A 14,238-nucleotide genomic window follows, 5' to 3' on the forward strand; every position below is an offset into this window, starting at 1 on the left:
GGCACCATATTTGCTTTCACTCAGAACATGATCTGAACTGATAGCCATATTGTCTCCAACCAACCTCAGGATAATAGTTTGGGAGTCTGATTTTAGCAATGCTACTGTCACTGAAATGAAACCACTTACCTAAAAGCAATAGTCTGTGTGTTGCTCGGTAGATTTGTTTGTCTTTTTGGAGCATCTTGTCTATCTTTTTGTTTGCTTCTCTCTGGGCCTTTTCCTCATTTCTCTGGTCTTCAGTCTTACTGTTGCCCAAACAACCCATTTTCCCGCAGGGAAAAAAGAGGAGTCCAAGGCTATGAAGAATTAGGAAGTGTGGTAGCAGCAGACACAAGTGTGGGTAGAGGAAATGTCTATAACGTGGACGAGTGGAGCCCACGGTTGACCCGAGGGTTAGGGACAGCCACAAACATGGAGGAAGGTACTCCGACGGCCTGGTGAAAAATCGTCGCCGCCCTTGTCCAAGCAGAATATTTGTAATTTCTGTCAACGGAGGGAGTTTTGTTGTCCGAAAAATTGGAGCCAATTGCTGTAGCTAACGCAACCGACAGGGCCAGATCTCTTTCGTTTTTTCCTCCCTCCAGATGGACCTTGCGTCAGTCTCAACGACGACTAAAAACAAACAAAACCAGCAACAACTGAGAAAGTCTCGATTGAACACAAAAAGAACACGACGAAAAGGAGCCCGGTGCGGGTGAACCAAATCCCGGGTCTTGCGTCTCACTGCTCCCCGCAATAGGGAGCGCAAATCGGCGTGAGTGTGGCGCTCACCCGCATGGTGGCGCGGCTTGGTCCCAAGCCTCCTTTCAAAACACGCATTTTTACAGGTCCACTTGGTATTGTTCGGCGGTGTTCTTGTTTGTGAGAGGATAACCAGCAGGAAATAAACAAAGACAAGCCAAAATACAGCTACATGAGTGTTATTTTCATCGCTTCCGGACCACGTCTCTACAACTAGCTGAGCCAGACAGCTACAGACTCCTGTGTCAGTTGCGAAAACAGACCGCTGATTTCTCCTCCTTTTTCGGGTTGTTGTGTTTTCTCCTCCAAAGGAAGGGGGCCTACTTCGGGGGTCTTGAGCTTGCGTGTCCCTGGCTTGTGTTATCAGCCCCTCATATCACAAACGAGCCCGCACCCAGGCGCTTTTCTTCTGGCCGGTTCGGATCCAAATCCAGCACGTGTTTAATCCCGACGAGTCACAATTAAAGCAGAAAATGAAGGCGTGAGGTGCCTGTACATATCTACGCGGGAGTGTAAAAGGGGGCAGCCTCAAAATGTCTCCAGGTTTGTTGTCAGGGTGAAAAGCAGCTGGCTGTCAAACTGGGCTTTAGGGGAGCCTACATGAGGCCTGTACGTGCACGAACACCCACGCTCGTACACAACCATGTATATTCCTCGTCCAAGGTTCCAGTATAGGTCGAAATCAGCGACAAGCTAGCACACTGCATGTGCATTTACATTCACCAGATAGGGGGGAAAATAGCACACAAGCTAGCTTAGTCGTAGCGGTACATTCGCGCCGCCTAGGCCGCCCTCCTCCTCCTCCTCCACCGCCGCCGTCGTCGCTCCGCTGCCAGGCCGAGGCTTGAGGAAGTCGAAGCACACGGGAAGAAATGATTCTTCTTGGGCGTACTGCTATTTTTCTTATTTTCCTCCCCCCATTTTCCCCACTGTCTCTTTTACGAGAACAGGAGCCTACATTGAGGTAGGGCTAGGCAAGAGTCTTGGGAGAGACGGGGTGGGGCCACGCCGCGCTCATTGAACCCTAGAGAGAGAGTGAGCGAGCGAGGGGCGGGGGTCACGTGACCAGGCGTCAAACGTATAAGTGTGACGTCCCACATACTTCCGGGTGGCACATGCTCATTGCTCAAGCATTCTTTAATTTTTGAGCAAAAAAAAAAGACAAATGTTTGTTGATATTAACTAATTACCTGCCATTGATGTCTCATTCATTTAAATAGAATAGAATAGAATAGAATTTGTCATTATACATAGTACAATGAGATTAAAAGTTGCAACCAGCGCTCATTCGCTGCCAACCTCTCTCAGTCAAATTACAGTGCCGGCAATGACATTTAGTGAGTTAACGGTGATTTCAGATTCTATTTTCGCTCTGATGCATAGATCGTCGTGACAAGGAACGGCAGTGACCATGGTCTACATCAGGGGTGCCTATTACGCCGATCGTAATCAACCTGTCGATCGCAACACTAGTGTGGGTAGCTTGCTGCATCAAAAAAATGTACACGGTTTATATATTTTTAATGCATAAAGTTAATTATGTTGTGTGGGTAACAAAACCTCATATGTTGCTCATAAACAGCATTAAATACTGTATGTACATTTTTTTTTTTTTTTTTAATGGGGGGGTTGGGGTGACCCCTCCCCTGCCCACTGTTAAGGTAGATCGCGGGAGGTTGTCTCCTTGAAATGTAGATCTTGGAGCAAAAAATAATGAGCAACCCGGTTTTACATGTCAGGCAGTGGCGGGAATCACATATTTTATGGTTATCATGATTATCAATGAGGGCCTATCTCATTAATTGTCTAAGGGTTACAGGAAAAAACACTCTTTTGACACAAAATGAGAAAGTTGTCAAGATAGCCATTATGTTTTGCTAAATTATTCACACACAAAACAAAACACTGTGTTCAAGACGCCTTCCACAAACCCAACTTTTCATGACATCCACTTGGTTTATCCAAAGATTCCACATTAATTGCATTTTTTAGGAGGTACATAAAGGGCAATATGTGGCAGTGTAACACCTAACAAGACATTTTTGCCTTCTGACCTATATTTACATCTTGACATCCTCTTCTTTTCCCTTTGGCTTGTCACAATATGGGTCACCACAGCGTGCAATCCAGTTCCGTCTACGCACTCATACTGACCTAAATTTTTTATATTTGTTCCATGAACTTGCCAACAGCGTATTTTCTTGAATCCCCCCCCCGATTATCCAGTTTCTATATATTTGTCCAAATAAATATTAGCCAGTCGAGGCTTAAACCTGGGCTCCGGCCTTTCTGTGTGGAGTTCGCATGTTCTCTCCAAGGCTCCGTGGAGAATCAGGATTTTTCTCACATCCCAGAAACATGCATGGTAGGCAAAGTGAACAATCCAAATTGTCCGTAGATGTGAGAAGTTGTTTGTTTACTTGTACCCTGTGATTCAGGGTGGTACCCTATTTCCTGCCCATAGTCAACTGCGATTAGGCTCCAGCACCCCCACTACTATCGTGAGGAGAATCGATAGAGATTATGGATTGTCGGATACATTTCAGTCTTCATATGCTGCCAGTCAATCTCATCTTCCATTACCCTTCAGAATCAGTAGTACTAGACGAGCCCATGTAACTTAAAACTAAATTTGAAAAGAGCCTGTTTCTTAAATAAATCAGATTTTGAACTTGCCTCACAAGGCAAGTAAGCTTTGTTGGTCACAATACTGTACAGTCAATTGTATGGTCAGAGCAACACCTTTTACAGCTTTTTATTGTGGCTGTTGAGTAACATGCATACATATTATACAAACACTCCACACAACCAGTTGCTCTTCTATTTATCTCCGGCGACAGTGAACTTCAGTTGGCTCCCTCATTTGCTACGTACAGTATCTATTTCACATTGCAATCACAAAGGTGAAAGCGTGGCTCAGTGGAACTTAGCGTTGAATTCACATGTAAGGATTTGCGATTGTAGATAGCAAACATATCTATTTATATTCTTTCTAACTTTGATATGTGTATACCCTGCTTAAAACTCAGCATTCTTCTGGCAATAGTGCTCATCAGGGTGAGGAGTAATGGAATTGCTGGCCCGACATGTTTTGTATGCGTACCTCACCAAAATTTCCACCTCAGAGCACACTCAGAAAACCTAAATGATGCATGTACAATTAGGTGTTCTTGTTCTTTAACAATACACATGGTGTCTCCCAAAGATATATACACCCTTTTGCAGCTCTTTCTTCAAAGTTTTGTCTGGCTGCTGCCATCATTGATTCAATGGGTTTAATCTACAAGAAAACCATAGCCAATGTGGTTACCAACTGCTAAAGAGTTTTTACATTTTTTGGGACACCCTGTACATGTATGGGATAACAAAAACAAGTTATTGGCAGCATATGACCTTGAATATCCCTGCCTTTGACAAAGACTGGGACCACACTGAGGGGATGACTATGTGGCACACTGACTTCCAATAGTTTATGAGTACCAATAATGCAAATGTATAAATGCAAAAGGCATCTACTGTTAATAGAAAAGTTCATATTAAGAGGTGCTAACATGATAGATAACCTGTTGTGATCTTTTTGAGCCTGTAATGTATCTTTTCTGGAGTATGTTGGGGTTACTTGGAGACTGACCGACTGGTCCCCTTGGGGGTTGGTGTAGAAATGAAAGGGTGCACACAATTATTCTGATTGAACAAGTGGAAGCCTTATTCGCACTGAAATCTCGTGTTGCCTAACAAAACGACTTTATTTCTCTAGAGAGTCAGGAGGAAAAAGAGAGACCCCCCCCCCCACCCACCGAACTTAGCGTATACACCCTAAGAAGAAGTTTGTTTTTCTTTGTTACTGCAACCTGGCCAATGGAATGGAGAGTGGACCCCGCACCCCACAAATTAAAAGAAAAAAATAAAGACTTCGTAATCTAGTGGCGGACAAACGAAACAGGTCCACGCACTCAATTTTCATATTCAGTTCGATTTAGACTTGTGCGTTGTTGCACATGGTGGATACGTAGGTGTGTCAGACTAGATTTTGGTATATGCACACAAGTAGGTAACTGTGTATCTACTGTAATGTCCCACTGTTCAACCCTCCTTCATTGAGATACTTGTCACAGTAGAAACGACAAGTTTGCATGTGAACTATGGAGGCCGGACTCAATTCTGTCTCAATAGTGAATGACAAACGTGAATGATTTTGAAATAACACTTGAGTGTAACAGTTGTAATAAAATAGTAAGAAAATAAAAAGTGCCACAATGTTGAATTGTCCTGCCTGGTGTAAATGTGGCATACGATAGCATATTGGTATAAAAAATGCTGGCGTTTCATGGTTCAAGATCACATTAGTTTTCCCCCCTCTGGTCAATTGTGCATTATGGAGAGGAAATTAGCTTGTACTCAAGACTTGGACCAAAATCAGTAGTAGATCAAAAAATGTCTTTTTTCATGTGTGTTTCTCCATCTGTTATTAGTTTAAGTTCTCTGTGAAAATGAAGCATGTTTGACACTAAATCCTTAAGAAAAGTAAATATAATTTCAATGTCACAAACATATATTTGTGACTCTACTCGCAGGGTACAATAGTGCTCCCAGCAGCGCCACCCGATGGTGCTGTTTATTTTTTTTCCTGAAATACGGTAAGTAGTGTACAGCATTTTATATTTAATGCAGAGCAGTGGTATATTTGAATTTTGTCGTCAATTTTCTGTGGTTCCTCATTTATCTGTTGAGCCAACATGCTAACTGCAGGGCACATATATAGAAAAACAACCATTCACACTCACATTCACACCTACTCAAAGCATTTGACTTTTGAATATTTTGGAATGCTGAAAAAACTTCTAAGAGGGGTATGAAACAGACTGAAAGTGAAATTTGAAAGAGATCTGCTCTTACTGAATTTGTTTGCTTTGGTACCATTTCCTTTGCACTGAGATGTTTTAAACACAGGATGGCAGCATTTTTCCAACAGTGCGGAACTACCTTGGCTTGACATCAGATCAGTGACCCCCTAGAATGGTGCGTATACTGTTCAAAGTCAAAGTCAGCTTTATTGTCACAGCACAGATGAAATTGCTTTCCCATCTGATGTACACTGCTGGCCAAGAGTATTGGCACCCCTGCAATTCTGTCAGATAATGCTCAATTTCTCCCAGAAAATGATTGCGATTACAAATGCTTTGGTAGTAATATCTTAATTTATTTTGTTTGCAATGAAAAAAAAACCCACACAAAACAGAATGAAAAATAAAAATTAAATCATGATAATTTTACACAAAACTCCAAAAATGTGCCGGACAAAAGTATTGGCACCCTCAGCCTAATACTTGGTAGCACAACCTTTAGACAAAATAACTGCTAACACCCGCTTCCTTTATCCATCAATTAGTTTCTTACAATGCTCTGCTGGAATTTTAGACCATTTTTCTTTGTCCAACTGCTCCAGGTCTCTGTGATTTGAAGGATGTTCTCCAAACCGCTATTTTCAGATCCCTCCACAGGTGTTCTATGGAATTCAGCTCTGGACTCATTGCTGGCCACCTTAAAAGTCTTCAGTGCTTTCTCTCAAACCATTTTCTTGTGCTTTTTGAAGTGTGTTTTGGGTCATTGTCTTGCTGGAAGACCCATGACCTCTGAGGGAGACCCAGCTTTCTCACACTGGGCCCTCCATTATGCTGCAAATTTTTGGGTTAGTCTTCAGAATTTATAATGCCATGCACATGGTCAAGCTGTCCAGTGCCAGAGGCAGCAAAGTAACCCCAAAACATCAGGGAACCACCGCCATGTTTGACTGTGGGGACTGTTTTCTTTGAAGGTCTCGGTTTTTTCCATGTAAACTCTATGTTGCTGCCCTTTCCAAAAAAGCTCTACTTTTGTCTTATCTGACCAGAGAACATTCTTCCAAGATGTTTTTGGCTTTCTCAGGTAAGTTTTGGCAAATTCCAGCCTGGCTTTTTATATCTCTGGGTCAGAAGTGGGGTCTTCCTGGGAATCCTATCATAGAGCCCCTTTTCATTGAGACGCCGACGGATAGCACGGGCTGACAATGTTGTACCCTCGGACTGCAGGACAGCTTCAACTTGTTTGGATGTTAGTCGAGGTTCTTTATCCACCATCAGAACAATATTTCGTTGAAATTTCCCGTCAATTTTTACTTTCCCTCCACATTTTGGGAGGTTAGCCACAGTGCCATGGGCTTTACACTTACTGATGACACTCCGCACGGTAGACACAGGAACATTCAGGTCTTTGGAGATGGACTTGTAACCTTGAGGTTGCCCATGCATCCTCACAATTTTGCTTCTCAAGCCCTCAAACAGTTCTTTGGTCTTCTTTCTTTTCTCCATGCTCACTGTCGTACACACAAGGACACAGGACAGAGGTTGAGACAACTTTAAACCATTTTAACTGGCTGCAAGTGTGATTTAGGTATTGCCACCACATATTATGTACCACAGGTAAGTAACAGGTGCTGTTAATTAAACAAATTAGAGAAGCATCACATGATTTTTCAGCGGGTGCCAATACTTTTGTCCAGGCCATTTTGGAGTTTTGTGTAAAATGATAATGATTTAATTTTTTCCCCCATTTTTTGTGTGTGTTTTTTTCATTGTAAACAAAATCAATGAATATATTACTACCAAAGCATTTTGAATTGCAATCATTTTCTGGGAGAAATTGAGCATTATCTGACAGAATTGCAGGCGTGCCAATACTTTTGGCCAGCAGTGTAGACTTGCTGGTCAGTCACAGGCTTAAACATTTGAGTAATCCCTCGAGAAATCAATGACAAGGAACCTTCAAGAATTGTAATTGTTAGGAGGTAAATTTCACACACACTGTTAAAGACTGAAGGGGTCAAAATATTGTTAATCCTTGTCATTACTGGTCAGGGGCTAATAAGTTGCAACTCTTGAAATTATATTGTACTTTAACTCCACACTGGCTCGATACCCTCATTTGACTGCCTGGTGGAGGTACAAGTCAATGTAGCTGTCTATCTACAGTATGGTTAGACTGCATTGCATACAATTCAATGGGGATGGCGTGGCTCAGTGATAGAGTAGTTGTCCCCCAACCCAGAGGTTGTGGGCTCGATTCTCTGCCCTGATGAACTCGCCTAAGTATCGTATTCGCCTAAGTATCGTTGAGGTTGTGGGCTCGATTCTCTGCCCTGATGAACTCGCCTAAGTATCGTATTCGCCTAAGTATCGTTGAGCAAAATACTGAACCCCACATTGCTCCTGGTGTTGCGTCACCAGTAGGTAGATGGCGCCGTAGTGTAAAGTGCTTTGAGCGCCTTGAAAGGTGGAAAAGCGCTATATAAGTATAACACCATTTATAACACCAATTCCAAAATTTGGATTCTGTACCTGGGTCATTTTTTTTAATAGGGTGCCATTTGTATCCCAATTATAAATTAAGCTTTATTTTTACTAAAGTTGGACAATACTCATTCAACTTTTTTTTGTGTGTGTATTATCACTTATTGTCTATTTTAAATTCAAAGGTCCAGGCTCCTAAATTCTATTTTTATTTTTAATTTAATTTACCTCTGGTAAAAGGTTGTATTGGAATTTTGCTATGTCCCCAATGTGCTTAATTCAAATTCAGTCTATAAAATAACTAATATAAGCAGAAACAATTCCAAAATAGTTGCTATAATTTTATTGTCCTGGGTAAACTATCTGTTAATGTGTTGTTTTTGAATTAAAATACTGTAAATTATTTAATTAGAAAAAAAAAAAAAAAAAAAAAAGTTTTTCTGCTTGTCCAAGTGTCACTGTCCACTCTGTTATGTGAGTGTCCGTTTAAGAAAATTCCCCATTTATTTAAGACATCACTCTCCTACGATAGCATCACACCACTGGTGGTAAATTCAACTGTGTTATACGTATATAAAATTAAAATTCAGATTTTGCAGTTTTATGATGTACGTTCAGTGTGGTTGATCACTTCGTGTCCACTCTGTTAAGGTTATATATCAAATAAATTAATTGAATTTAATCATTTCGCAAGGTTTATTTGTAAAATTATAGATTTCTCATCTAGTATCCAAAGTCATGTTAGCTATTATGCTAGCAAAGATAGGCTGAGGGCTAACTTTAACCCAAAATGTCCCCTCTGTTAGTGTGAACTCTGTTATGTCCAAATGACACCCTATTAAAAAGAAAGGGCCCACCTGTAACTAAAAACAAAATACTACCATGTAATGTATCAATCTATACATAAGAGAACAACTGCATTAGGTAAAATGTTTATTATTTAATATTTAATAGGCAAGGCAGTGCAGGGCAAGGCAAGGCAAATGTATTTGTATAGCACAATTCAACACAAGGCAATTCAAAGTGACTGATTTTTGTTTTAATCAAGACCTGTAAATATACCGTTGCAATTTTCCAGTCTACTGAAAATGAATGCATGCATAAGTTTTTCCATGTCTTGTTGAGTCAGAAACCGCTTAATTCTGGATATATTTTTTAGGTGGTAATAAGCAGATTTAGTGACGGACTTTAGAATACTATCAAATTTTAGGTCCGATTCAATAATTACGCCAAAATTTCTGACTTGTTGCTGTAAGTGACATTGTGCTAAGGGCCGTGATAATAGTTCAAATATGAATATGAGAATATTCACAATTCACAAGCCATATGGGATACCTATCCTCTTACTTTAGTGCTTAAATATCTTTCTCAAACTATTGGGTATGAGGTAATTGTTTTAGTCAAGTCTCACTTTTACCTTTATTTATTAGATCCTAAGATTTTCCATTAAAACTCACCAGAGATCTCATGTCTTCTCAATCTGTCAAATAGATACTTCTTGTCCATTTGAATAATTTAAAGTAAAAAAAAATCCAGGTGTTTGACTATTTGTCATAAAGGCCTACTTCTCCATAAATTATTAAATACATCTGTGACAGCTATTTTTTATAGACAGAAATAATGGTCATTGTGATCTTTACTCAGACTGGAGGTGAAAAATGAAGACCACATGGATTTGGGAAGACCTTCTACAGTGAATGAATTTGTTTCTCATTCATCCAGAAGAGATAGGATGAGAGAGAAACTCACAACTAGCTGTGTTATAATCTCTGTTCTAATGATCTTGTTCCTTCTCTCCAAGCATATTGAAGTTGATATATTTAGGGAACTAATTTTTTGCAATTCGAGGGGCCTTCACTAAACTGGTTCTCTCTGACAACCAGAGATTGATTTGTCTATCAAGAAATGTGCCTTAATAATATTTGTTTCAAGAGAGTCCTTGCATAAACTGACATCCAACTTTAACACTCCACTGGCCACTCATCTTGTTATACACACAGTACTTGCTGCCAAAAGCTGTAGAAGTTGCTCACTCATTATGCAACTCCCACATGATTCGTTTTCGTTGTTCAAATGGTGCCAGATGTTTATCCTCAAATATTTAGTAAATAAAATTTGTGTTTTCGCTGGTCCAAGCATTGATGATTTCTCTGTAGTCACACCAGTGCTTAATGGCCTGGCAGCCATGAATATTAGATACACTTCCCTTCACCCTGCAGATCAAATGTGATGAGCCAGCCTTATGCCACTGTAAGCAAACAAAAGTGCAATGCGATTACTGCATGTGCCTGGTGTCATAAATGTAGAAAGCTAATCAAGTCATTATACATCAAGATGACAAAAGTGGTTACTCTCGGAGAAATGAGACAAATGGTGCAGGGCGACAATCATAATAACAATTCACTAAGTCACTCTGTTTTACGAGCGTTATATTTATGATTGCCAGCGATGTAATGACAGCATACTGTCCCTCGAGTGAGATTACCCTCAATTTCAGCATAGTAACAGGGATGTTTGGTCACAAGCCATTAGTAAGTTTGATTGAGAGCGAGAGATTGAGAGGTGAGGGAGGGGAGAGAGGGATTAAAGAAGAGCAGAGGCAGTCTTTATCCTCTCACATGAGAGGAGACATCTCATTCCAATTGGGGTCTGGAGAATTGAAAACTTTATTCTGGTTTAGTCGCTCCTTGTTTGGCACATGTGTAAGATCATGAACATTTTCAACCCTTTGACTCGCTTGCGAGGACAATAACAGCGTTTTGAAAAAGAGAGGACGCTAAACAACGTACAGGAGGAAGGAGTCATGGCTGGGGACATGGTGGTCGGGATGCTGTACAACTTATTACTGCCACTCAACCTGCTAGCTGGTGAGTCAAATCATGCTTGAACCGTTAAAAGAATCACTAACCACTAAGGGAATAACTTGGTGTTTTTCTGTACACTGCATTTTCAGCTGATCATGATCCTTTTTTTCATTTTGTTTAAAAGGTTTCCCTTGTGAAATAATATTAACACTCTTATGGAGTATCTTTATACCTTGTTTCTTAGGTTAAAATGCAGACATTACTGCTTCACAAGCTTATGACACCAAATGTTATTAAAAACGAAGAGACTATCCATCAATTTCAAGTGTTTTAATTGGGATTTATGATTTTGGTTAAGCTCTCGCTTTGCTCTACTTTTGAGGAAAAATTACCGTAGGTATTTCAAATTAAATTAACCTGTAATACCCAAAACTGAGCCTTTAAAGGAAAAGAGAAATTCGCACAAGATTCAAACCATAAATTGAAAATAAAAATGAAAAGAAAGAAAAGAAAAAAAAGATCTATTCATGTTCAGAAAGGCAAACAAAGAGATAAAAAATTTATTTCAACAGTTTAATTACCCCCATGAGTTTTGCTTAAGAACCTTTGAGCAAAATAAAACAGACCCATTCTTATTATTTATTATTATTACAATTTAAAATTGTCCTATATGCATGAGTGATACATCATTGGAAAGCTTAAAATCTCAATTTTCTGGGGGAAGAAAAATTTTGAACACGAGGGCATTAAAAAAAAAAAAAAATAAATAAAAACTTTTTTTTTAAACCCCTAAACCCTAACTCGAGGTGAGAGCATGAGAGAACATAATTCAAGACACCATGATTTAAACGAGATATTATCGCATACTTACCTTGTCTCGATCCAAAAACTGTATGTAGTATGTCTCACCGAGTGTCAAGACACAGCTGTGAATGGCCACAGCTGGACTTTTTGGGGATTTTATGGGTGAAACACGGTACTATAATGAGGGTCGCAATGCAGATATCACAGACATCAAGGAGTGGTCAAGATTTTCTTTTTCAAATATTTACCCTTTTAAATGCTTTTTTTCCCCAATTTTTCTTTTTTTGGATCAAATATTTAGCATCTAAAATATCGGGGAAAATGCAGCAGTAACAAATAAATACATTTAAGCGATGGTTATGAGGTAGATGTCTGTGACCTATTTACAGACACTATTTTTTTATTGTGACGTAGTTTGTTTAAAAGTTTAAAATATGCGAGTGAATAATTTTATAAAGGTTCACTTAATATTAGACATCAATTAATTATTCTAAGCTAAAAATAATAGACATTTCAGATAACAAATATGCTTACTTCTTTTTCTTGGCTGGGTTGCAACAAAAGCGGTTGCGCGATGTCTGTAAAAGGGGGTATCCAGGGTAAAGCGGACAAATTAAAAATAGTTCGGGATCTTAATGCGCCATGAAACTGCTATGGAAGCATATAGACATGTTGTTATATAGAACACAACAGTTCTTTAGCTTAAAATGTAGAAGTTTAATTTAAAGAGGGGTGCAAGAGCAGAAACTGCTTTTTCAGCCTTGTCTGTGTTTTCCGTCATATATATTTTTTGAACACAGAAACTTGTTTTTCTGCTTCATCATCATAAAGCACCACAACCTCTCGGCCTCCCTCCAGTTAAGCAGTGTGGCCAAACAGTTTTTCTTGGTCACCAGCGACACTGGTGTTTGGTACTTAACGATGACTTACAGGTTTCTAGCTTTGATATGGCTAGAGAATACTTTGTAGCTCTCCAATCAAAGTCACAAATCTGTTAATTATCGTTAAACTTGCTTGACACAAGCTGCAGCCAAGTCCGAAGTGTGCTGTGCCAACTCATTCATTGTGTAAGTGAGAGGCTAAGTGGACTCATTTCATGAAGCATTTAATAACGACAAACATTTTTCTATGTTATTCTTGTTTAAACAAATAATTCACATCAAGAAGGTGGCACACTGAGATAGTGGTTAGAATGTCCACCTCACAGTTCTGGGGTTGTGGGTTCAATCTGGCCTTCCTGTTTGGCGTTTGCATGTTCTTCCCGTGCCTTCGTGGGTTTTTTTCTTGGTTCCTGGCACATCCCATAAACATGCATGGAATGCTGATTGAACACTCCAAATTGTCCGTTGGTGTGAGTGTGTGCGTGAATGATTGTGTGTCTACATGGGCCCTAGGACTGGCTGGCAACCTGTTCAGCGTGTACACCGACTTCTGCCTGGAGTTAGCTGTGATAGGATCCAGCACCCCCATGACCTACGTGAGGATAATCGGTTCAGAAGATGATTGATCGAAGGAATTATTTGAATGTTATGGAGAGTGATTAAAAGTATGGCATTAAAGGTGATGCGATGAAAAATGTGGGTGCGCCTACATTTTGTGCGGGTGCGCCTTTGTTTTAGTTTTAATATCGCAATGTAATATCGCAATATATAGCAAACCACAGAAAAATCGCAATGATAGTTTTTCCAATATCGTTCAGGCCTAATAAGCGGTGTTGAAAATGGATGGATGGATATTACATAATATGAGTTTAAGATATAAAAGTAAATCGCAAGTAGAATAAAAGTAAAGCACTCAGTTAATGTGCTTCTATAAACTCAGGCTCTTCTTATGTAGGAAATTTCCACATTTAAATCCAACCATCCATTTTATGCTTTTCTGCATTATGATTTCAGGTGGCCTGAAGTCAATGCCGAATGCCATTGGATTTAAGGTGGTGTACAACCTGGAGTAAAAGTCAATGAGGATTAACCGCTTTGATGATAAATACATCAAGTCTTAGCAATGTAAATTACTGAATGAAATTTATATATTTTTTTAAGACAACAGTCAGCTTTTTGTTTAACTCAGATTCAAAGTATGAATGTGAATCTTTTTAGTTATACTGTATTTTCATGGTACTGTACACCTTTTTGATGGCCTACCATTTGAAAAGTTTGTTTTTGGGGCGCAAACTGTCACCAAAGGAAAATTTGGGGATTTCTATGTTGGGTGATGTTTCTGTAATGTGTCCACATTCTGAAGTTATCCGTCTGTTTTCCTCGAAGGCTGAAATTGATTACTGGTAAGTAAAACTTAAACTGTTTTCTCAAATACAGCTGCTGCTTTCCGATACAATGGACTGTCCGTGATCTACTTCCTGTTTGTACTTATGTTGCCGCTGATGCCGAACCCAAGTTTGGCAACAATGAAAGGTGAGAGTCCTCCTTGTTTTTTAACATTTTTTTAAAGAGTAATTTAAAATTGTCCATCCATCCTTCCATCCATTTCGTAGTGTTTTACTGATTATAGCCACAGTTGAGCCAGGGCTTATTTTAGCTGAATTAGGGTAAGAAACAGGG

General features: G+C 39.6%; 2 protein-coding genes across 2 annotated transcripts in view; one reads left to right on the forward strand and one right to left on the reverse strand.

Annotated features, from left to right (window-relative positions):
* The window catches only part of gnas (GNAS complex locus), a 55,471-nt gene extending 53,719 nt beyond the window's left edge, over positions 1-1,752 (reverse strand). The window contains exon 1 of the mRNA XM_057817893.1: positions 130-1,752. Coding sequence (XP_057673876.1) covers positions 130-268 — 139 coding nt within the window. The 5' untranslated portion in view covers positions 269-1,752. The remainder of the gene's footprint in view (positions 1-129) is intronic.
* Positions 1,753-10,872: 9,120 nt separating this feature from the next.
* The window catches only part of si:dkey-11f4.7 (piezo-type mechanosensitive ion channel component 2), a 64,311-nt gene continuing 60,945 nt past the window's right edge, over positions 10,873-14,238 (forward strand). The window contains exons 1-2 of the mRNA XM_057830634.1: positions 10,873-10,936; positions 13,996-14,091. Of these exons, the coding sequence (XP_057686617.1) occupies positions 10,873-10,936; positions 13,996-14,091 (160 nt within the window). The remainder of the gene's footprint in view (positions 10,937-13,995; positions 14,092-14,238) is intronic.

This window comes from Corythoichthys intestinalis, chromosome 2 (assembly GCF_030265065.1).
Source record: "Corythoichthys intestinalis isolate RoL2023-P3 chromosome 2, ASM3026506v1, whole genome shotgun sequence".
Lineage (NCBI taxonomy): Eukaryota > Metazoa > Chordata > Actinopteri > Syngnathiformes > Syngnathidae > Corythoichthys > Corythoichthys intestinalis.